A 22,325-nucleotide genomic window follows, 5' to 3' on the forward strand; every position below is an offset into this window, starting at 1 on the left:
ACGATTATATCCATATCTGTCGTCCATCGTATAAATAAGCACGAATCTCAAAGTATATAAATAGTGGATGTGACCTACTTGAGTTATGTACTACTTTTTTTGTATAATTTTAATTTTTCTTTCAAAATTTATGCTTATTTTTTAGGTGTACACATAAGATGGCCCCAAACAAAAAACAAAAGAACCTATTTCAAATTCGTCTATAGTGGAGGGATCGCCGTACAATTTTCCACTCGCCCTTGACCTTTTTAAATTGTTATTCTTATTAATATTATTATTATTCTTTTTAAAACCCCATCTCTCACTATCTCAAAAGGAGCGCTCCCCAAGCGAGCGGAGCGGAGCGGCGCGACCGCGGCGGCGGAGTATGGCGGCGGCGGCGTGGGGGGCGGCGGCGGCGGAGGAGACGAAGGCGGCGCAGGAGGAGGCCGCGCACCTCGGCCGCGGCGCCGGCGCCAACGCCGCGAACCCCCTCGCGTGGAAGTACGCCGAGCGCGCCCTCTCCTCGGCCCTCGCCTCCCCCCTCCTCCTCCTCTCCCTCCTCTCCACCAGGTCTCTCTCTCTCTCTCTCTCTCTCTCTCTCTCTTTTCTTTTTACTCTATATCCCCTCTCCTTCTTGTATAATTCTCGCTTTCTCAGGATTTGTTTGGAATTGCGAAAAAAAGTATGATGGAAAAATATTCTGTTTATTTTTCGTGAGTAACGCCTTGTTTTTGTTTGGGATTGCGTGCAGAGTGCATTAGATACAATTTGGAAAAGTGCAATTGAAAAAATATTATGTTTATTTTCGTAACTAACACTTTATTTTCATTTGGAATTGCGGGCAGAGTACGACGACTACTATGCTATCCGTAGCACTAAGCACTTGGTACTATTAAGTTTTTCATCATTAGATCTATCGCTTTAGTCATTTTTATCCGTTAGATCATACTATTCAACCATCCGTCCGCTCAGCTCTGGGAGACTACTATTATTCTAACGGCATATCTCTTCATCCAAGAGCCGAAAATCTAATAAAATCGATGACTTTGTATTATTAATAGTATAGTAGCTTACTTCTTGAAAAATATTCTATTTATTTTCATAATTAACACTTCGATTGGACGAGAGAGAAAAAAAGAGAGGAGAAAAAAGTTGGGATTGTGGATTGAGTGTGTTGCGTGATGCTAAAAAGCGCGATAAGAAATATTCTTTTTATTTTAAAAATAATGAGAGAAAGTTGGGAAAGAAAATTATTTTCTCTCGTTCGCATCGTAATGTGGAAGAGAAATAGGGAGAAATAGAGAGAAATAGAGAGAAATGACTTCTATGATGTCGATTTCATTTTTTTCTCGAGTAAGTAGAGAAAGAGAGAAAGTTGTTCTCTCGTCTCTTCTTTTCTTAATCCTTTTTAATGAAGCATAAGCGAGATACTGATATCACGTTTCGCATGTCATAATGAGTCAGTTAAAAGATATAATTTCGATAAAAAAAGGGGGACTCTCCCCCAACTCCTTTCACTCTAGTAGTGTTAGGCGGCTCTTAGTACCAAACGGGTCGTTAGCGCTTGTTTGGCTCTGCTTTTGCTTTTTCTGTCGGAAGCAATGGTTATTTTTAATAGTATTTGATAAATCTAAAAGTTTGTTGCTGCTGCTGCTGCTGTTGCTATTAGGGAAAGAAGGATTGAGATTCTAAGAACCTATTTGGCCCCCGTTCTACTTTTGTTTTATGAAAAATATGGTTTTTATTAGGAGTGTTTGATTCTACTGTAGGGAGAAACAGTTGGAGAGATTTTAGTACCGCGCTTTCTCCAAAGCCCTACTGAAAAAACACTTTATTAAATAATGCCGCAACCTACGAGAAGCATAATTGAGCCTTAGTGCTATTAGGAGAAGAGGCTATGTTAAAGTAGTCTCGAAAGATTCTTTCTGTAGCAAAATCAAAAGCATTAAATTAAAGCTGCTGCCTTTTCATTTCTACTTCCTACAACAGCTGAAGCTCTTTATCGAGACTATATCTTGCTACTACTGAAAGTAGAAGTAAAAGTGGCGCTAAACAGGCCTTTACTTTTTCTACTGCACAATACAGAGTGATTTCATGCACAATTCCGAACAGGTCCTTGTATTTATCTTATCTGAAACAAAACCCACCACCACTAGTCTAGTCAAAATCTGAATAGATTCAACTAATGTCTGACCATATTTTCTTAGTAACTTGAATGGAACCTGGCCTGAAAAATTCGGATTCTTTCCAAAAGGAACCTTTATTGGAAGGTTTAAAGAAAAAAAAAAGGCAATACGATAGTTAATAGTGCTGTGCAATGTGCAAATATAGTATTATCCAAATCAAATATACTTGAGTTAACAGTTAACATGTATTCAAAGTACAAATTCTTTTCTGCTACTAGTGAGGCTTCGCAATAGTAATCCAAGTTTATAGAATTTGTAAAGTTTTGTAATGTCAAATTTTACAAGTTCAGTATTGAATGAACTATTGATTCTTTTGTAGGGTAATTCCAAGTCGGCGCCTCAAACCAACAGCATATAGGCTTTACATGGAACTCTTGCGGAGACACGGATTTTCTTTTGTATCTCAGATCAAAGGACCAAATTTTAAACGGTGAGCTTCTTTGTTGACAATTGCTCTAATGATTTATTGTATGTAAGATTTATTATTATTATTATTTTGGGTTACTTTTCTGCTCACTGAATGATTGCACATGTTCATATTACAGACAGTTTTTATATCTGTTTTCGTGATTAAAGATGCATTCGTCACTGTATGCCATATTGCTGAGAAAATGTTGAACAGTTTTCCATGGACTAAGTAGGATTTCATTAGTTGCCATGCTTACCTATCTTTCTTGTAATCTAGTTCTCGTCTTCTTTTTCTTCTTAGGAATCAAGATAATCTATTTATCACTATCAACTGACCTATTTTTTCTACTTGTTCTAGTTGCGTCGACATTACCACTTTCTGTAAGCAAGTTTAGTTCAGGCCATTAATGTTTTATTGAAGTTTGGTAATTTGATTGGTTTAATGCTCAACTTTTTGTGGTGAAAACAACTTTGAATCTTCAAATTTGTTTGCATTGAAAGTTCTGGTCTACAAACCATAAGATATCCTCCAGGGTAGTAAGCATTCCATCAAGGACTGAGCGCATTTGAAATTTCAAATCTTGTGAGGAGTTAAGCAGTTTCTGTAGTAAGTTTGTTAGATTTCTAATAATTTACCAGCGTAAAAATCATTAACTGAATTTATTACTAGTCAATACAAAAGAACTGCCCCTTTAGGTATTCTTATGCAATGGAGCTAACCATTGCATTCTTATTTTTATGCAGGACAATGATGTTAGTAGATGACAATCTCCAACTTTCCAAAATATTTGGCTTTCAAGCATATGAACCAGGGGTCTTCATTGTCGCATATGTCACTTGCACATTATGGCAGTTGCTTGATGCCGCATTGGACGATGAAGATTTGCTGGAATTGACCCCAGAGAAGAAGGCTAAGTGGCCAACTAAGCCACAAGATGTGAGCATAATTGGAGAGCGAATCAGTAATGAACCAAGGGTCGAACATAGTGAGAAGCTACATAAGATGAACACTAAGATTTCTGTTGAAATCATTGGGCATTTCCTGCGGCACAAAGTAATTTCTAGGCTTCTTTGCTTGGCACGTGAAAACATGTATGAACTTGTTTACTTTATGTACACTTGGCACACTTATCTTGCCATTTTATTACCATTTAGTAGATCTTACCTTTTTGTTATACTATTCATGTAGTGAGTGATCTTATTTCCATTTGCATTTTGTAAGTGGTCTAGTAGAATCAAGCTGATACTCAACAATGTAAAACAAGAAATTGCCATGACAATAATTGCAGGCGACCGCTTGCAATGTGGGGAGTCCATGTAGAGTTTCTTTGTTAGATTATGACATTGGTATTCCTTCTCAAAATATGACTTACACAAGAAAGCTGTCTACAGATTAGAATCCTTTCCCGAGCTAGTTTCTTGGACTATTTGCTTGTTATCTGTTTATTGATACTGGAACATTCTTTCTTCGGTTGGTTCCCATCCTTTAGTTGATTAGAGCTAGATATGTAAATTTACTTCTAGACCAGGGCAAAGATTCTGTTAGTTACCTGAATTGAAATTTGCAATCTTAATTGTGTACAAATATACATGCCGATATAAGGATCCATATGTTGTTTGGTTTGTTTTCTTTGAATTCTTCAAATTTGTGCTTCTATTGATGGAAAACTTAATTGACTTTGATGCAATTTTCTTAATTAAATGATGCACTGTCTAAGGGGATGCTCAACAATGGTGCCCAACACCCGAAACCACTTGTATTAGAGAACTTGTTTTATTTCCTGTCTCAACTCAAGAATATAAAAATGCCCAAAGTGAAAAATTCACTTTCCTGTCCTGTCTTTTTTCTTTTGACTCTTTCGTCATGACGGGAATTATAAGCATTTTTTCGTGCATATATATTATATAGCATGTCTCCAATATTATCAAAACAAACAGTAAGCACAATGGCGCCTTCTAAGGTAAAAATAAAACAAGACAAAACTGAAGCTGTGCTAAATGAGCTGTAATTTTGAAGTTTGCACATACATTTGGATTAAAACTTTGAGCTTAGTGAGAAATCTGATTGTTGAATCAGTGTGCAAATATGTAAGGGTCATTCACATTATACTTCGTTAATTTTTCAGGCCTTCTCAGTGGGGATCCTTTGCCAGCCGCTTACACCTGCTTGCCACAAAGTCATCAGCGTTGCGGAATTCAACAGTATCTGTTCAATTATTTCAGCGGTTGATTGCAGGCGATTGGAACATTTTGGGCAAAGAATGCAAACAAAATCGAAAACTAGAAGTTCGTAGTCTTATTTCCTTTGGTTCCCGCACTCTTGGCGGATATTGTCTTGGTGCTAGTCCTTCTGCTCTTTGGATTCCCATCGATCTCTACCTGGAAGACTGCATAGATGGCTCCGTTGCTGCGACAAATTCCATTGAACTTCTAAGTGGTATAGATTTCCATACATGAGAGATGACATCTTACTGCATGGAGCATTTTATGAAAACTGTTTACTAGTTAAAACGTCTGCTGCAGGTTTAGTCATGACTCTTCAGGCAGTTAATGGGTCCACCTGGCATGATGCTTTCCTGGCCCTTTGGATGGCTTCTCTTCGGCTTGTACAGAGGGTGAGTCTTTTGCTTCCCCAGTTCATTATGGAAAGCACTAGCATGTTCTGTCTTGTTTCAGAGTGAATGATTAATGTATTTTTTCTGTTGAACATAGGAAAGAGATCCTCATGAGGGTCCTGTGCCCCGCCTCGACGCACGATTATCCATGCTGCTTTCTATTACAACACTTTCAATTGCCGATATCATTGAGGAAGATGAAGCTCTGGTTGATGGAATGGAAGTCGACAGCCAGTTGAAAGACAAAGCAGCAGGAGGGAAGCGCTGCAAGGATTTGGTGTCCAGCTTACAAACTCTTGGTGACTACGAAAGCTTGCTGGCTCCCCCTCCATCTATCATATCCGCAGCTAATCAGGCTGCTGCCAAAGCTTTGATGTTTGTTTCAGGCATCAATGTTGGTGGTGGCTACACGGAGAACATTAATATAAACGACAAGGCATTGAACTGTCGTAAGTTTTACCTTCCATCTACTGATAGTTTGTTTCGACTTGCATAATTCTCATGGCTATTTGACATCCTAGATTGTTTTATTTGGATTCTCCTCATTGAAACATCGTATCGACTTCGTGGTTTCTTTTCCAGCTGGAAATCTGCGTCATTTGATTGTCGAGGCTTGTATCTCAAGAAATCTGTTGGATACATCAGCTTATTTTTGGCCAGGCTACATCGCTGGACGCATCAACCAAATACCTCATTCCATTTCTTCCCAACTTCCCGGTTGGTCTTCTTTTATGAAGGGTGCTCCTTTAAGCCAGTCGATGGTTAATTCTTTGGTGTCAAATCCTGCTGCTAGGTGTGTTGAACTTAATACCTTTCAAAATACCTTATTTCATATTTTGCGATCATGATACTTTTTGAGATGATAAAAAAAAGAAATACGATAGTATATTTCCGTTGTGTTGACCAAATGACAGTCTTTATATATGTCGACTGACAGTCTTTATATATGTCGACTGTCGCTCTGCAAATGTTTTCTCAGTATGAGTTAAGTTTGCGTATGCAATTCAGTAAACTGCATACTTACTGATGCAATGGTGCCATTGATATATAACATTATTTTGGTAGAAATAGAATGTTCTGACTGAAAGTAATTCAGAATAATTGTTGTGCTGCCGCTAGAAAAAAAAATTTCTCACTATTGATGAAACCTTGATCTTCGACTCTTTGTTTATGTGTTCATTCTGGGTAGAATCTTTGTATAAAGTTCCTGTGATAAACTACTAAACTAAGCTCATGCATTTGATGGAAGCTTAGCAGAACTTGAGAAGATATTCGAAATCGCAATCAATGGATCAGACGATGACAAAGTTTCTGCCGCCACTGTTCTATGTGGAGCCTCTTTGTTACGTGGATGGAACATTCAGGTTGCTAATATGTCAGTTCTCATGCATAGCCATTGCTTTTCCTATTCATCTTATCTGATATTTCTAGCGTGGATGTCAATTTACAAGACCCAGAAAACTTAGTATTTTTTTTTTTTAACCGTGTTTCAACTCTTTTAGCTCTTGCTCTCTAAGTCTGTCGGCTATTCCACTGAATTGTAGGAACATACAGTTCGCTTGGTTGTCAAGCTGCTTTCACCTCCTGTTCCTCCCGATTATACTGGAAGCGACAGCCATTTGATAAATCATGGTCCTATGCTTAATGTTCTTCTTACTGGAATATCGTCTGTAGACTGTGTTCAAGTCTTCTCATTCCATGGCCTGGTACTCTTAGGGTGTAATTGTTTTCCCCTTATTTTATTTTTCATCTCTTGTTGATGTCTGCTATTTCCTTGTAGTTACTTTAAATTCTCATAATATTTATGCCAATGGTTGTTAGGTTCCAGCACTAGCAGCTGCACTTATGGCAATATGCGAAGTTTTTGGGTCTTGCTTTCCGAGTGTCTCAAGGACGCTTGCAACGGGGGAAGAAATCACTGCTCACGCAGTCTTCTCAAACGCATTTATACTTCTTTTGAGGCTCTGGAAATTTAACCATCCACCACTTGAATACTGTATACTGGGAGATGGTGCTCCCGTTGGGTCACAACTTACTCCAGAGTACCTTTTACTCCTGCGTAATGCCCGGGTGCTATCTCCTTGTAAACCAGCCAAAAACCAAGCTGGACACAAAGCTATGTCGACCGATACGAGCTTGCCATCCCCGCATCCTATATTCATGGACTCCTTCCCAAAGTTGAAACATTGGTATCGGCAGCATCAAGCTTGTTTGGCGTCGACTCTTTCTGGACTCGTTCATGGAACTCCAGTTCATCAAAACGTGGATGGTCTTCTGCGCATGATGTTCAGGAAAATCAACAAAGGAGGCAATCAGTCGGTGGGTCCTGTACTATCTGGGAGCAGTAGCTTGAGTACTTCTTCTGGTGCTGGAAGTGATGATACTTGTGTCAGGCCTAATTTACCTGCTTGGGACATTTTGGAAGCTGTACCTTTTGTGGTCGATGCTGCTCTTGCTGCTTGTTCCCATGGAAGATTATTTCCACGCGAATTAGCCACAGGTTTGTGAAACGCACTTTAGAAAGCTGAACATAGACCCCTCATTATGGTTACACCGACCAACTATTTATTTTTTTCTACCAACTTCGGCAGGAATTTCTCTGTGAATGCTTTTTGGCGACAGTTTCTATTAGAAATGAATCCTTGAGCTTTTTTGATTAGTCGCTGCATAGGGATTCTTAGTGTTTGTAAGATGAACCACAAAATTGGACTAGAATGATAGTTGGTTTATATTTTGGTCTTGTGTGGTTGTGACTTAAAATGATTCGTTCATTGTGGAAGATCAGAACTCGATTAAGGATTAAGAGCCTTTTTGGCCTGCTGTTGGGCGTAGTGTTGTTTGATCAATTGCATTTTGAGTGGCACTTTTGTAAGTACTCGGTTAATATAATATCGTTAACAACTTTCTGCAGCAGAAGCAAAAACATCAAATTTGAGCTTCTGCTTTTGATGCTCAGAATCTCATTTCTACTACTCGGCGTTGAAGAAGCTCTAGACTTTTTAGTTTCCCACATGCCCTCCTCGAAGTGACTGCAATTGAATGCATAAGCAGCAGCATGGCCAAACAGGTGCCAAGTATCTGACTACTTGCTTCTATCTTGTTTTTAGGCCTCAAGGATCTCGCTGATTTCCTTCCTGCTTCTTTGGCGACCATCGTAAGCTACTTTTCAGCTGAGGTTACTCGCGGTGTTTGGAAACCTGCTTTCATGAACGGAAGTGACTGGCCTAGTCCTGCTGCAAATCTATCCATCGTGGAAGAGCAGATCAAGAAAATTGTGGCCGCCACGGGTGTTGATGTTCCAAGCCTTGTTGCAGGTGCTTCTCTTTCATCTTTTTTTTTTTTTTAAAAGGGCTAAATCATAAAAACCCCCTGTCAAAACCCGATTTTTCACTTCCCCCTCTGTCATTTAAAAACCTACACTATGCCCTCTTGTAAAATGAAAAATGTTTACAGGGGGTACGGTGTTAACTGTGATGATAAAATGACCATTTTGCCCCTCACCATGTTCACAGGAGAGAAGGCTGAGGGTATTTTTGGCATAAAAAATATATAATAATATTCTATAAACGGAACCCTAACGGCTTACTAACAGCAAGGGGCGAAGTGAACATTTTTTATTTTACAAGGGGGCAAAGTGTAGGTTTTTAAATGACAGGGGGAAAAAGTGAAAAATCGGGTTTTGACAGGGGGTTTTATGTAATTTAGCCTTTAAAAAAAAAGAAAAAATTCACCGTTACCCCCCTCAACTGTTGGTCGTGCTGAAATGGTCGGCTCAACTTTCTTTTTTTTTTCTTTTGATGGAGAACCCTTATCTTTTGATTCTTTCGATTTGAGTTATTTTCCTATACGGAATTGAAGGTTTGTTAAAACCTGCGGTTTCATTGACTCTTTTCATTTTATAATGGTTTATGGAATCCAGAGGTTCATTTGCTGGAGCGCATTCAAAATTAGTTACATTTAACAAAACCACTAAGAATTAGCAAAATTGTCAATATAATTGATTTAAATAACTTGAATCAAAAGAATTAAAGTTAAGGGGGTTTCAATCAAAAAAAAGAAAAAGAAAAAGAGAAAGAAAAAGAGAGGGCCTATTTCAAAATGGCCTATAGTTGACAGGATCTATACATATTTTTAACTTTTCATTTTGGTACCTACACACCATGGATAGTCAATGTTAATGTTGTTCTCTACGCTAATATGGATTAACTTATCCAGATCGGACTACTTGTGCAGTCGAAAGTAAGTTCCATGATCTAATGGGTTAAAGCTTTGGTTGGAATTGCAGGAGGAAGCTTTCCAGCGACACTTCCGTTGCCCTTAGCTGCCTTTGTTAGCCTCACAATCACTTATAAGCTCGATAAGGCCTCCGAGCGCTTCCTCAACCTTGCTGGTCCGGCACTGGAGAACCTCGCAGCAAGTTGTCCATGGCCTAGCATGCCAATAGTTGCGGCCTTGTGGACCCAAAAGGTTAAGCGGTGGAGCGATTTCCTCGTTTTCTCCGCCTCGCGCACCGTCTTCCACCACAACAATGATGCAGTAGTGCAGCTCCTAAGGAGCTGTTTTTCTGCCACGGTTGGGCTGTCTGGTACTTCATCAATATCCGGCAATGGAGGCGTCGGCAGCCTTCTAGGCCATGGTTTCGGCTCTCATTTCTCTGGAGGCCTCACCCCGGTTGCTCCCGGAATCCTCTATCTCCGGATATATCGTTGCATCAAGGACGTCTCCATTCTAGCCGAAGAAATTCTCTCGCTTTTGATGCTATCGGTCAAAGAGATCGCGGAGACGACTGTGTCCAAAGAAAGGTCGGACAGGTTGAAGAGGACAAAGCATGGGATGAGATACGAGCAGGTCTCTCTCGCCGCCGCCATGACGCGGGTCAAGGTGGCGGCCGCGCTCGGCGCGACGTTCGTGTGGTTGTCAGGGGGTTCCAGGGTGGTCCAGTCCCTGATCCAAGAGATGCTCCCTTCGTGGTTCCTCTCGGTGCACGATTTGGATCAGGAAGGAGGGAGCGGGCCGATAGTTTACATGCTTGGGGGTTACGCACTGGCGTACTTTGCCGTGCTCTCCGGGATGTTCGCATGGGGAATCGACTCTACGCCGGTGTCGAAGCGGAGGCCGAGGGTCGTGCAATCGCACTTCGAGTTCCTTGCGAGTGCTCTGGACGGGAAGATCACTCTCGGGTGCGACTGGGCCTTGTGGCGCGCCTACGTTTCGGGGTTCTTGGGGTTGGTGGTGGAGTGCGCGCCGAGCTGGGTGCTCGAGGTGGGCTTGGACGGGCTGAAGCGGTTGAGTAGAGGGCTGAGGCGATGGAACGAGGACGAGCTGGCGCTCGCGCTGCTGCGGAGGGGCGGAGTCGAGGCGATGGGGACTGCTGCTGAACTGATTTTGGCCGGCGAATGAAGATGCTGCTGTCAAGAGTTCCCGTGTGCTTCCGCGATCATGTTTCCTGACACCTTTGCGAATTGTCAGACCCGCCGACACAAATCTCGACCATTAATCACTGGTTTTTGTAGTGCAAATCTTCTACTAATGCTAAGGCTGATTATAAACTTCTTGTTTCTTTGGCCTATATGTACATAAAAACTTGTGTATTTGTACTTTCCATAATCCTGCTTTTCGCTGTAGCACTAATGGCCTGTATATATATGCTGGAAAATACATGTAATTGATCCATAGTAGCTTCACAGGATTTGGGTTTCCGATTTTTGGTTGCGCTCGGGCAAGGATTTAAGTGCCGTGGCATGGGGTTGTGCCGGAAACATGCTGACACGATACGGCACGGTGCGTGTCGAGTCATGCTGATGCGTGCCGATCAAAAAAATTCTTGTGTGCTGACATATAATAGCATGAAATATTTATTTTCTTTAGTAACAAAATATTTTAACTATTTATTATGTCTTTTTATCATATTTTTTGAACTTTATTGAGGAAATTACTTACTAATTTAAAGAATAGAGGGTTTTGTGCTGTGTCATTGGTACGGAGTCTGTATCGTATCGGTATCTTGTTGGCACGGTACGGCACGGCACGGTGGATACGGTTCGTGCCGACAGGCATTTAAAACCTTGCGTTCGGATTTGAATATAGATTTTTAAAATTCGTTGGGTTCGGATTCGAGTTTTGAATTTGATAATCGGATTCGGGTTCGGGTTTTTGAAAGTTTGCGTTGAATCCAACCCGTTGACTGCCCTAGACCTGACAATTAATTACAATTGAGAAACTCTCTTTATTTATCACTGATTTAGTCACAACTAAATTATCTTTCAAAATAATTATTTCATCTAAAATTTTGTTAATATATTTTTGGGAAAAATGTGTACCTTCAAATAGGGACTTTTTTCGAAAATAACCCTCTGAAATTTTGTAATTGGCAAAATAACCCTCTGAAAATTTTATTTGTGAAACTAACCCTCCTCTCGCCACCTCAGCCGCCACCTCAGCATTTCTCATAAAGACGGTGACTCGTTCACCGTCTTTACGAACTTGAAGACGGTAAATGGTTCACCGTCTTCTCTAGGCGTGGACTCTTCACCGCCTTCTCAGTAATTTCCCGCGTATCAGCGCCTTCGCCGCAATTCGACGAGAAGACGGTGACTCGTTTACCGTCTTAACAAAGGCGGTGAATCGTCTACCGCCTTATCTAGGCGTACACCATTCGCCGCCTTCTCAGTGTTGCCCCCGCCCAAATAAGACGGTGACTTGTTCACCGTCTTTACTTAATCTTGAAGACGGTAAGTAGTTCACCGTCTTCTCTAGGCGTGGAACCTCCACCGTCTTCTCAGCAATTCCCCGCGTATCACCGCCTTCTCAGCAATTCGCCGCGGAGAAGACGGTGACTCGTTTACCTCTTTAAGAAAGACGGTAAGTCGTTTACCGCCTTATCTAGGCGTAAACCATTCACCGCCTTATCAGCAAATCCCCCCGACAGCTGGGGGCATAGATAAGACGGTGAATCGTTCACCGTCTTACTTAAGACGGTAAATTGTTCACTATCTTTAGCCCTTTTAGCCCTTAAGACGGTCAATGGTTTACCGCCTTATCTGAGCAAATTTACCGTCTTCAGTGTAGAACTCCACCCAGCCTAATTTCGCCAAGTCCTCGAGAGATACCGTCTTCAGTGTAAAACTCCACCCAGCCTAATTTCGCCAAGTCCTCGAGAGAGGGGCTAAAACACAGATAAGACATTCTCCATGTTCTCATCAGCGAAAACTAAACCTAAGTGAAATGATAACTAAATGATAGAAAATTTGCAACAAGAAAATAAAGGGAGTGTTACTAGGTTAAAACTTGGTAAATTAGGTTTAAACATAGTTTAGACAAGTTTAAAAGTAAAAAACTAGGTTAAAACTGGGTAAATATAGTTTAAAAGCCAGTTATTTCATTGGAAATAAGAAATTAGAACGATTAAAAAAATAGTGGGTTCCATCGTTTCTTTGGTTACCTCTTAAACAGTGAGGTCCTCCCTATACACCGGAGCCTCTTCTTTCGTTTAATCAAATGTTATTGTTAACTTGTATAATTCACACTCTTTGGCTCTACCTATCTACAGTAATAGCTCTTTTCACACAAAGAGTAATCCATACAGTGATGGCATTTAATTATGAAAGTTGGCTAGGTAGCTGACCCTGTTAGTCCGTTCTTTCAAGAAGCGGAGCATAACCTTTTTGCTTCTTATGATACTCTTTCCTCCGCTTAATGGATAACCATTTGCTACCAATGGGGAATTGCTTCTTATTACAAATCTAGATGAAAGGATTTGCACCAATGGAAACCATAAATTGCATATACAATATGGGTATACCTTTAACTAGGTCTAAACCCTAAACACTAAACCTAGTTTAAACTAGGTTTAAGGGTTTAGGGTTTAGTTTAAACTAGTATAAACTAGGTTTAAGGGTTTAAGGTTTAGTTTAAACTTGTTTAAACTAGTTTAAACTAGGTTTGGGGTTACTTTAAACTAGGTTTAGGGTTTAAGGTTTAGGGTTTAGTTTACACTAGTTTAAACTAGGTTTAGGGTTTAGTTTAAACTAGTTTAAACTAGGTTTAGGGTTTAGGGTTTATACTAGTTAAACTAGTTTAGGGAGTTTAGGGTTTAGGGTTTATACTAGTTAAACTAGATTAAATAAGGTTAAACTAGGTTTAAACCTAGAAAATTGCTAAGATAGAATATTACTTGCAATGTGGGTTGCTGTGGCACCGGGGAAGGCTCGGTGGGTCGACAGCGACCCGCGGTGACGTCGGCTTGGGCGGCGGCGACTGGCGGGGTGCGGATGGGCAGAGAGGGAGAGAGAGACAGAGAGTTAAGAGAGAAAGAGAGCGAAGAGTGAGGGAGAGGTGTTGGGGCTTCGGGTATACCTAGATAAGACGGTGAATTGTTCACCGTCTTCATAAAACAATATGGGAGACGGTGAACGATTCACCGCCTTACCTTGGCCCACTCCTAGGGGGTTGCCAATAAAGACGGTGAATAGTTCACCGTCTTTACTGCAGCACAAATAAGACGGTAAACAGTTCACCGTCTTATCTGTGTTTTATGTCTCCAGGACTTGGCCAAAGTTGGGGGGTGTTGTCCTGGCCGAAGTTGAGGGGTGTGTACCGTCTTAAGTAAGACGGTGAACTGTTTACCGTCTTATCGAGGGCACAGTAATTCCAAAGGGGGTTGTATTCGCTCTAAAGACGGTGATGTATTCACTCTAAAGACGGTGAATAGTTCACCGTCTCATGAAGGCGGTGAACCATCTACCGTCTTCATGAGGAATGCGCATAGACGGTGAACGATTCACCGTCTTTACGAGAAAAATCCGACCTGGCACCGACGTGGCGAAAGGAGGGTTAGTTTTACAAATAAAATTTTCAGAGGATTATTTTGCCAATTACAAAATTTCAGAGGGTTATTTCCGAAAAAAGTCCTCAAATAGCTTTTAAATTTGGCAACCGGAGGCCCCTAAACTTTATCAAAATTTTCAAATAGATGATATTATAAAACTTCAAAACACACGAAAATACTTATTTTTATATTTTTAGGAATAAAAATATATTAACAAATAGAATAGTAGTAAAGTGTAACTTTCCATAGGGTGTCAAAATAAAAATTATCTAAACCATAGGGGTCAAATTAAAGTTTACCCACAAATTTAGGTACACTGGTACAGGAAGTTTGTACAAATTACCTATAGTGGAGGGGACTCCGTGCAAAATTTCACCTCTCCATTATGTCGGTGAAGCTATTTTGGAACGAGTCGCGCCATTAATGGCTTCTTCTTCCTCCTCCTCCTCCTCCTCCTCTCCTTCTCCATCCAAACCCTAACCCTAACCTTAACCTTAATCCTACCCCCAACCCCAACACCAATGCGAATCCCACGTCGCCTCCTACGTCGGGATCTCACTTCACCCTGTAAGTTCTCGTCCCCCCGTCGATTTCTCCGTCTCCCCACCGATCTGTGCAAAAATTAGGGTTCTCGCAACAATTCGACCCCGGCATTGCTCGATCCGACGCGGGTTCTGAGTGAATCGCGCCTCGCGTTCTTCAGTTGCTCTCGGCTTGAATCCCGAGACGTTGACCCGTGGGATTTAATGCGGTGAGGTGATTTCTCGCCAAATCCGTGCGATTAGTGGCTTCGTTATTGTATTTGTGAAAAATGTGGGTTGTTTGGTGGTGGATATGAGTGTTTTGTGATCCTGTTGGAGAGAAATTGGTGAGAGAAACCTGTTTCTACGGGTAATGGCTTCTTCAATTAGTTTATGTTTGTGAAAAAATGGGTTTTTGGTGATGGATATGACCTTCTTCAATTAGTCTATATTTGTGAAAAAAGGGGTTTAGTTTATATTTGTGAAAAAAAAGGGTTTTTGGGGGTGGATATGAGTGTTTTGTGATCCTGTTGAGGAGAAATGGGTGTAGAGAAAGCTGTTTCTAAGGGTAATGGCTTCTTCAATTGGTTTGAGTGGAGCAAGAAGTCGCGGAAGAGGTTGTTCTCCTCCAATGCCGAATCCTCGTCCGGTAACTCTCCTCGATCTAAAATTCCGATCGCTATCCCTTTATTTAGCTTATTGGTAAACATGCGTGCACCTTACTTGTACTATGCCGCATTTTGGAAAGTGCACTCAACTTTAAAACTTATGATTTTAATATCTGATGTTACAATATGTTTGATTTAAGTACCCCTGCATCAAAAGCTAATGGTGCTTTTCACTTCTTTTGGACAGAATTTATTGTAGCCTAATAGAATATTCTGCTATTTGATGAAATGTTCTGTAATTTTGTCTAACAAAAATTTTAGTTCTCGACAAATTTTTTTTGAGAAATTTTTATCAAAATTTTTTGCTCAGGTAAGGTCTATACAATTTTACCTAGTTTTTAGATCTTTTTGTCAGAAGAAATGTTGAAACTTTGCACTCATTGCAGAGAAAGAAGAAAAGGGGAAGGAAATGGTCGATAGTGTTGCGAGCTCGCTCCCGCGTTTGGTGGGTTTTAATGCTTTTGGATTGAATTGATTAGCGTTCTTCTTTGCTGAATCACTTTTTGTATGGTACGTTGACAGGTTGATGAGGATGAGATTGTAGGAGTATCGAGTGTTAAGGGAAGCAGCGGAAGCAGCGATTACAGCTGTTCATCTTCGGTGACCGATGAAGAAGGGAATGGAGTACGACCCTTGGGAGTAGTGGCGAGGCTTATGGGTTTGGATTCTATGCCTAAAAGAGGTGTTTCTGAACCCTACTCCACGCCTTTGTATGATTTGCATGATTCGATGAGTAATCTTCGAGAGAATGCTGATCGGCACATTGGTCATGGAATTTACATCAATGATCGTCTTAGTCATGTTTGTGTTATTAAGGGAACTAAAGCCTACCCTGGGAAACTGATGGAGATGTGGTCGGAAAAGATGCCAAGTAGTCCGATAGAGAGGTTTGGAATGGAAGCCTTGCCTCTGCAATCTTCCAAGGCTATTGCGATTCCCCATTATAAGTCATTATCACCAATAAGAAGCCCTGCGGTCACATCTACTAGAGATGCAGCTCATATAATGGAAGTTGCAGCGCAGAGAATTGAACCTCGACTTCAGAGCAGCACCGATGCGTGTAAAGTTCGGGCTTCTGGGATATATTTAAGTCCTTTACGAGTTTCTGATTCGAGGGAGACCATTACATCCGCACAAAGAACATCAAGACTTCAAGAAGCGCAAAGGCGACTTGTTGGGTCTTCTTCGGCTGGTTCTCTTAAAGGAAAACCTTTGAAAAGCAGGAGTTTAAGTGATTCAGAAGAAAGTACTGTTGATAGGCCTTCGTCCATACTAAGAACTGATCCATCTGGTTCGAAAGGCGTCAGAAAATCAAGGACACTCGAGGTTCAATCTAGGTTGAATGTCCAAAGAAGGGAAGGTTCAGGCAATTCCAGTAGAAAAGTTTTAATTCGGAAGGACTTTGATGAATGTAAGCTGAATGGACCGGTAAGAAGTGAACCGAACAATCAAAGGAACAGTAATCAGAAAAGAACAGCAAGCAAAGCTTCTAGTGTGCTCAGGCAAAACAACAGCAAGCAAAACGGTGCGGTAAATAGAGATAAGTCAACTTCAAAGTCATCTGTTGCAAAAAAGCAGGCCGAAAAAGCTCTTTCCGGAGAAGCCGCTTCTCGGAAGGTCCGGGCTGTAAATAAACCTTCAGCGAGCACAACAGTTGGTTATAGAAAGGATGGTTCAGGTCCAAGTAAGCTTGAAAAGGAAAGGTTGATATCGAGTGATACAAACACCTCTCAAACAAAAAAAGTGGCAGAGAACATTTCAGTGAGCAGAATTGAAAAGCATATTCAGCATAATGTTGTGATAGATGAACGGTCAAGATTGAGTGAGGATAAGAGAAAGAATGCTATCGATGTTGTATCTTTCACATTCACGTCACCAATGAACAAATCATTATCCCGTTCATTGTTCCCCTCTCATGAGGTGGGAAAATATGACATAAAGAATGGATACTCTACTGTTACTGCTTGCCAAAGCAGTGGCTTAGATTCGGATAACAAGAATTTATTGAATAGCCGATCGAATGTGATAGATGGTGATTTTCTGGGTATCCTTTTGGAGCAGAAGCTGAGGGAATTAACATCGAGAGCCGAGTCACCCTATTGTAAATCTTCCAAGGGTGGTCTCGCACTAGATTTTCCACCAGCTTTACCAGAGACAGCAACTGCTTGTGAAACCTCTGGTGCTGCACCTGTTGTACATGAAAGGGAGTCGTTAGGGTCTTGTCAGGATGAATTAGTTGGTAATGATGAAACGGGCATCCTATTAGCTAATGATGAGGTGTGCAGTATGCGGCATGACGTGCAGGTTTGTGTTAGTTATTATTATTATTATTATTATTATTATCATCATCTTTATTTCCTTTTTTTGAGGAACTTTTATTTTCCAAAACTATGGCTGCCTATGCTTATTGTTGCATTTTTAAGAAAACATAATAGCTGTAGATGTTAATGATCAGTTTCTGTGTGCATTCTCTTAATTTTTTTTGGTGAATCATTTGTTCCATACCAGTAGAACTTCTAATGCTATTTTAAGTTAACTAATCGAAAGCTAAATTATAAAAATTTTCTAAATTCTTCCTATATACTTTGTTGTTAATTTGACACATAATTAACGTCCGTTGTTAATTAGACACACAAAATTATAAAAGTGTTCTAAATTCTTCCTGTATACTTTGTTGGATATCCATCTGTTGATGTTTTACCGAGGGTATGAACTTTACATTAGTAGTTAGTTCCTTTCAATTAGTCATATATATAGCATAGATGAGGTAAGATTTTCTTGTCATAAGGCTAAAACATTGTTGCGGATGCACGTTCAATGGTCGAAGTGGGATCAGCTTCATCAAATTGTATAGGTTGGCATTTATGTTGATATGGTGGAACGTATTAGTTTCTAGTGCTACCTCTTTCTGGCTGGTAAATTATGAATGGAGTTTGATGGACAGTCATCAGAGTTGGTGTCTGGCGCATGCTGCGTGTCAATGTCGATCATAGCAACTTGGTCTCTGTAAGGTTCAAGAGGGGAGTGATAAAGAAAAAAGGCACTGTGGGCTTAAAGTTTCATGACACGTGATATTGATTGCAGGATGTATTTGGGGAATGAATGGAAAACTTCATTAATCAAAATGTTGGGCAATCAAAGACTCTGTTCAAGACTTGTATGTCGCGGAGATGAATATATTGGGATGTATGAGTTTTCTTATTAGGAATACGGAAGTAGCAGAGATAAAGAATATCGGTAGAGAATACCATGCTTGTGACCCAATGAGATACTTTGGAATTTGGATTGAGACCACATAAAACACCATGATAAAGAGTGCGCTTGAAACAAAGCTACGGAACACGATTTATTGTTTGCTCTATAATTTGACTTGAATAAATATTGATGAATATCTGAAGAACTGTAATCAGTCGCATGTATACTACAAACTCTCTTGCATACTCGTCTCAGTTTCCATAACAATGCATTTGTTTGACTTAGGCATTTTCTGCTAACCCGACTGAAATTGGAATGTAGGATGAAAATTATCATAAAAACAAAAAGTGAAAAGATGTTTAAATAATCATGGTGACAAATTATTTAAACTGCTTGCCTAAGTAAATGTTCAATTTTCTCTCATAAAGTAGTTTCATTTGGAGTCACCTGAACAGTATGGTTGCTGTTATATACATATGAAGGTCAATTATTGCACAGGAAGAAGAAAAAAAAAAATGCAGTTAGGAGTATATTGGGGGCATAGTGCAGCCTCCATCGTAGGAAAATACCGTTTTGAGCTCAGAATGAAAAGGGGTACTAAAGAATACGTTTTGAGCACTGTGATCGGATACAGTCATGAAATTAATACCTTGAGAGTTTGAGTCTAGTTTCATTTGGATCTTTCCTGTTTAGTACATTTTCACCAAATTTACGGATAAGTTAATAATTTTCATCTAGGGTATAACTTTACCTGGCATTACCTTTCCCAGCAAACTGCAAGGAGGGATCACAGCAGCAACCGCGAGGACCATAAGGAACCTGGGAATCTACATTCGAATCCCCGTTCCATCTTTGAAGCCTCTTTTTCAAATGAAAGCTGCATCTCTTCAGAGAGCTGGGAGAGCTCAAAAGGTAATTAAAAGATGCAGTAGCACAAAATTACCTAATCATTCGGTTTCATAGCCTTATCACGAAATCTTATGGTTCTTTTCAGAATGCAAGATTTCTTCTTCCGCCCAAGTTCGTAGTTCTTATTTCTCCAACGAAGTTCCAGAGGTGGAAACTGAGATAGATTTACCCGAGTCACCCATTTCATCATTTTCAGCAACTACCCTCGGAATGCCTGCATCAGAAACAGGTAGCACGTGCCGCACAGATTATTGGAATGCAGAACTGGAGTTTGTGCGACAGATGTTGAGAGCTAACGCCATCTCTTTTGACATCATCCTCTCTTACAAATTGGAGCAAGCCGGCGGAATTCTTGACCCCCTTCTTTTTGAGGAGTTAGAAGCAAACGGAGTATCCGTGGACTTCGGAATGAGAAGGAAGATGTTATTTGGTTGCATTAATGAATGTTTGGGTGTGAAACTTTGCTATTATTTCCATGCGGGGTATCGGCTCTGGGCTAAAGGGGTGGCATTTTTACTTACGAATTTGGCCGAAGAAGTCTATAGAGAGATTTCAGCTTGGGACAGCATGGGGGAGTGGATGGTCGATGAACTTGTCGAGAGAGACATGAGTAGCCAATTGGGGAGGTGGGTCGACTTTGAAACCGAATCATTTGAATTGGGTATAGAGATCGAGAGCGAGATATTAAGTTCGTTGGTCGATGAAGTTGTTGCTGATTTTGATATTGAAGCCCCATAATAGCTGCCCTTCCTCCCAGTCAACTGTAAGTTATTTAGCTGTATTGTATATTTACACATTGCTTTCTCCAGTTTAACCTTTTTCCTTTTTCTAGTTCATTCATTTAGCTATGTGTTCTTTGAGGTTGACCGAGCATTACATCAACCTTGAACTGTTTTACCTTTTCGGTGAAAGTCAAAAAAAAAAAAAAAAAAAGAAAACTAAAAGAACGAGAAAGCTTCCGGTGGAGAGTAAACCCTAATTTAAGGAAGCCTTTCAGAGACATATTAGTTTATATGGGTTTCTGAAAGTCCATGACTCAAACCTTTTGTGCTTGAATCTGTAAATGTCTTCCTCCGTCTGATGTATTTAATCTAAATTCTCTGCTTTTGGGGGAATTAATTGCTTCGTCGAGTATCATAGCAATATTTCTTGCTCACACAGTATTAGTGAATTAACTTGTGTCTAATCTGAGCTTTTGTTGTATTAATGTGCTTTTCGGAACCTTGCAAATTCTCCCCTGTTGAATAAAATTTTATCTGAAATGTTTTTGGGCCGTGGGGAGGGGTATGAGGGAGAGCTTTTTACATATGTATCCTCGCCAAATTTCACATATAACCCTCAATTATGCAGCTTCTTACAAAAATACCACTATGTTTCAGTAGTTCATCCAACTTAATTGGAGGAAGTTGTTTTTATTTTCCTTCAAAATAGTTTCCCAGGGTTTATATGCGACAAATAAGTTTCCGAAGGGCACATGTTTTTCGCCAGATGCTGCAGGGATATACAAGTAAGTAAACCTTGTTTCAGGGTTTTGTATTTATGTGTACATCTTTTTCATCTTAACATGTCATGTGCATCAACTTGTATCTACATGAATCCATATATATAGGACATTTGCATGATTCTAACTACTTTTTCGGTGCATCGCAACAAGTGTGTTTAAATATTCAAGTAAATTGTTGTGGGAGTAGCAATGTTTTAAAGATTCAAGTTGCTTTGTTAAGTTTTTTTTTTTTTTTACTACAACATGTTGTTTTTTTGCTCGAAATGTTTTCGGTCCACACCAGTTCATGTTAATTAATGGTCCTAAAATCAAAGAGTTTGAATCTTTTGTGCTTCTTCTATGTGTAGTATTAGATCCAAATTTTGCTCAAATGGATGTGTCTCATGTGTTTTCTCTTCACTAGTGGTCTATTGTAATGTCCAACAACAATGCCATGAACATGAACATGAACATCATAATGTTTGTGAGTAGATGAACACATTCAAAAAAAAAAATTTAATATTTTTTTTTACATCATTGTTTATTAAATATAGCATCTTTCTAGGAAATAATTGATATTAACACATGTTTCTCTGCGAGTGACGTATCGAATTCATTAAATCTGGTCAAATTTAATATGAATCTCTCAAAAATATTTTTCTAATGAATTATTAATATGATGACATACATGATATTGGGATGTTTTCAATTAAGTTATTGATATATTTACTTATTTGACCAATCTCATCGAGCAATATGAGATGGTTAACATGATAAATAGTTTGAAAATTAATTTGACATTAAATTCAGAACCTAAAAAATTATCAAAGAATTATTTTAATTTTTTTAATTTCTACCCATTTGGTCCCCAAAAAAAAGACTTTTTTTTTGGGAAGACTTAATTATTTTTTCGTTTTAAAAAAATCAAAAAATAAAAATAATAGTTTTTTTAAGAAATCTGAAAAAAAAATAAAAAAAAATTAATTTTTTTAACCAGCCGTTTCAAAAGAACAATTGGAGTTTAGTCCCTGCACAATTTTTTGTCCTGCAATTAACCCAAGAAGGGAAAAGAAAGGGCTTTTTTTGCATTTAGCTGCCTGGAAAAATTTTATTTCAAAAATCATTCTGTCAAAATTCAATTCGTAAAAATGGTCCTGGTCCTATCACGCAAGCGCCGTGTGGGCGGGGCTGGGGTCAGGATGTTTAAGTTGAACACGGTGAACCATTCACCGTGTCTAAGACACGGTGAATGGTTTTCCGTGTCTCATGTATTACCCCCAGGGTTCTCTCTCCCTCTGCCCCAGGCTCTCTCCGACCCGCTGCAAGACCAAGGGCATGAATAACACTCTGGACACGGTGAACCATTCACCGTGTTCAATTTAAACACTCTGGCCCTAGCCCCGCTCCCGTTGCGCTGACGTGGTGCTTGCGTGGCAGGATAAGGGTCATTTTTGTAAATTTATAAATTTGGGATAATTTCATAGATGCTCTTATGGAAACCATTAATTTCATCAATACCCTTCTAAAATTG

The 22,325-nt window shown here is 39.8% G+C and overlaps 2 protein-coding genes across 2 annotated transcripts; both read left to right on the forward strand.

The window, feature by feature from the left end:
• On the forward strand, window positions 368-10,890 carry LOC109719293 (mediator of RNA polymerase II transcription subunit 33A-like). Its single transcript, XM_020245867.1, has 12 exons — window positions 368-552; window positions 2,488-2,598; window positions 3,321-3,668; window positions 4,703-5,013; window positions 5,100-5,191; window positions 5,289-5,640; window positions 5,774-5,984; window positions 6,441-6,555; window positions 6,736-6,897; window positions 7,013-7,691; window positions 8,299-8,505; window positions 9,477-10,890. Exons 1-12 carry the CDS (start codon window positions 368-370, stop codon window positions 10,589-10,591), a joined length of 3,888 nt encoding a protein of 1,295 aa, XP_020101456.1. The 3' UTR covers window positions 10,592-10,890.
• On the forward strand, window positions 14,388-20,497 carry LOC109719764. The gene is made up of 5 exons (XM_020246576.1): window positions 14,388-15,188; window positions 15,594-15,652; window positions 15,730-17,511; window positions 19,173-19,314; window positions 19,397-20,497. The coding sequence occupies exons 1-5, from the start codon at window positions 15,080-15,082 to the stop codon at window positions 20,047-20,049; spliced, it is 2,745 nt and encodes a 914-aa protein (XP_020102165.1). The 5' UTR covers window positions 14,388-15,079; the 3' UTR covers window positions 20,050-20,497.

Source organism: Ananas comosus, linkage group 13 (assembly GCF_001540865.1).
Source record: "Ananas comosus cultivar F153 linkage group 13, ASM154086v1, whole genome shotgun sequence".
Taxonomy (NCBI): Eukaryota; Viridiplantae; Streptophyta; class Magnoliopsida; order Poales; family Bromeliaceae; genus Ananas; species Ananas comosus.

Coding starts and splice junctions, on each gene's coding strand:
- LOC109719764 (XM_020246576.1), top strand. CDS start 15,080: ATGGGTGTAGAGAAAGCTGTTTCTAAGGGTAATGGCTTCTTCAATTGG. Junction 17,512..19,172: donor GTATGCGGCATGACGTGCAG/GTTTGTGTTAGT, acceptor TACCTTTCCCAG/CAAACTGCAAGGAGGGATCA. Junction 19,315..19,396: donor GAGCTGGGAGAGCTCAAAAG/GTAATTAAAAGA, acceptor GGTTCTTTTCAG/AATGCAAGATTTCTTCTTCC.
- LOC109719293 (XM_020245867.1), top strand. CDS start 368: ATGGCGGCGGCGGCGTGGGGGGCGGCGGCGGCGGAGGAGACGAAGGCG. Junction 6,556..6,735: donor TACGTGGATGGAACATTCAG/GTTGCTAATATG, acceptor ACTGAATTGTAG/GAACATACAGTTCGCTTGGT. Junction 8,506..9,476: donor TGTTCCAAGCCTTGTTGCAG/GTGCTTCTCTTT, acceptor TTGGAATTGCAG/GAGGAAGCTTTCCAGCGACA.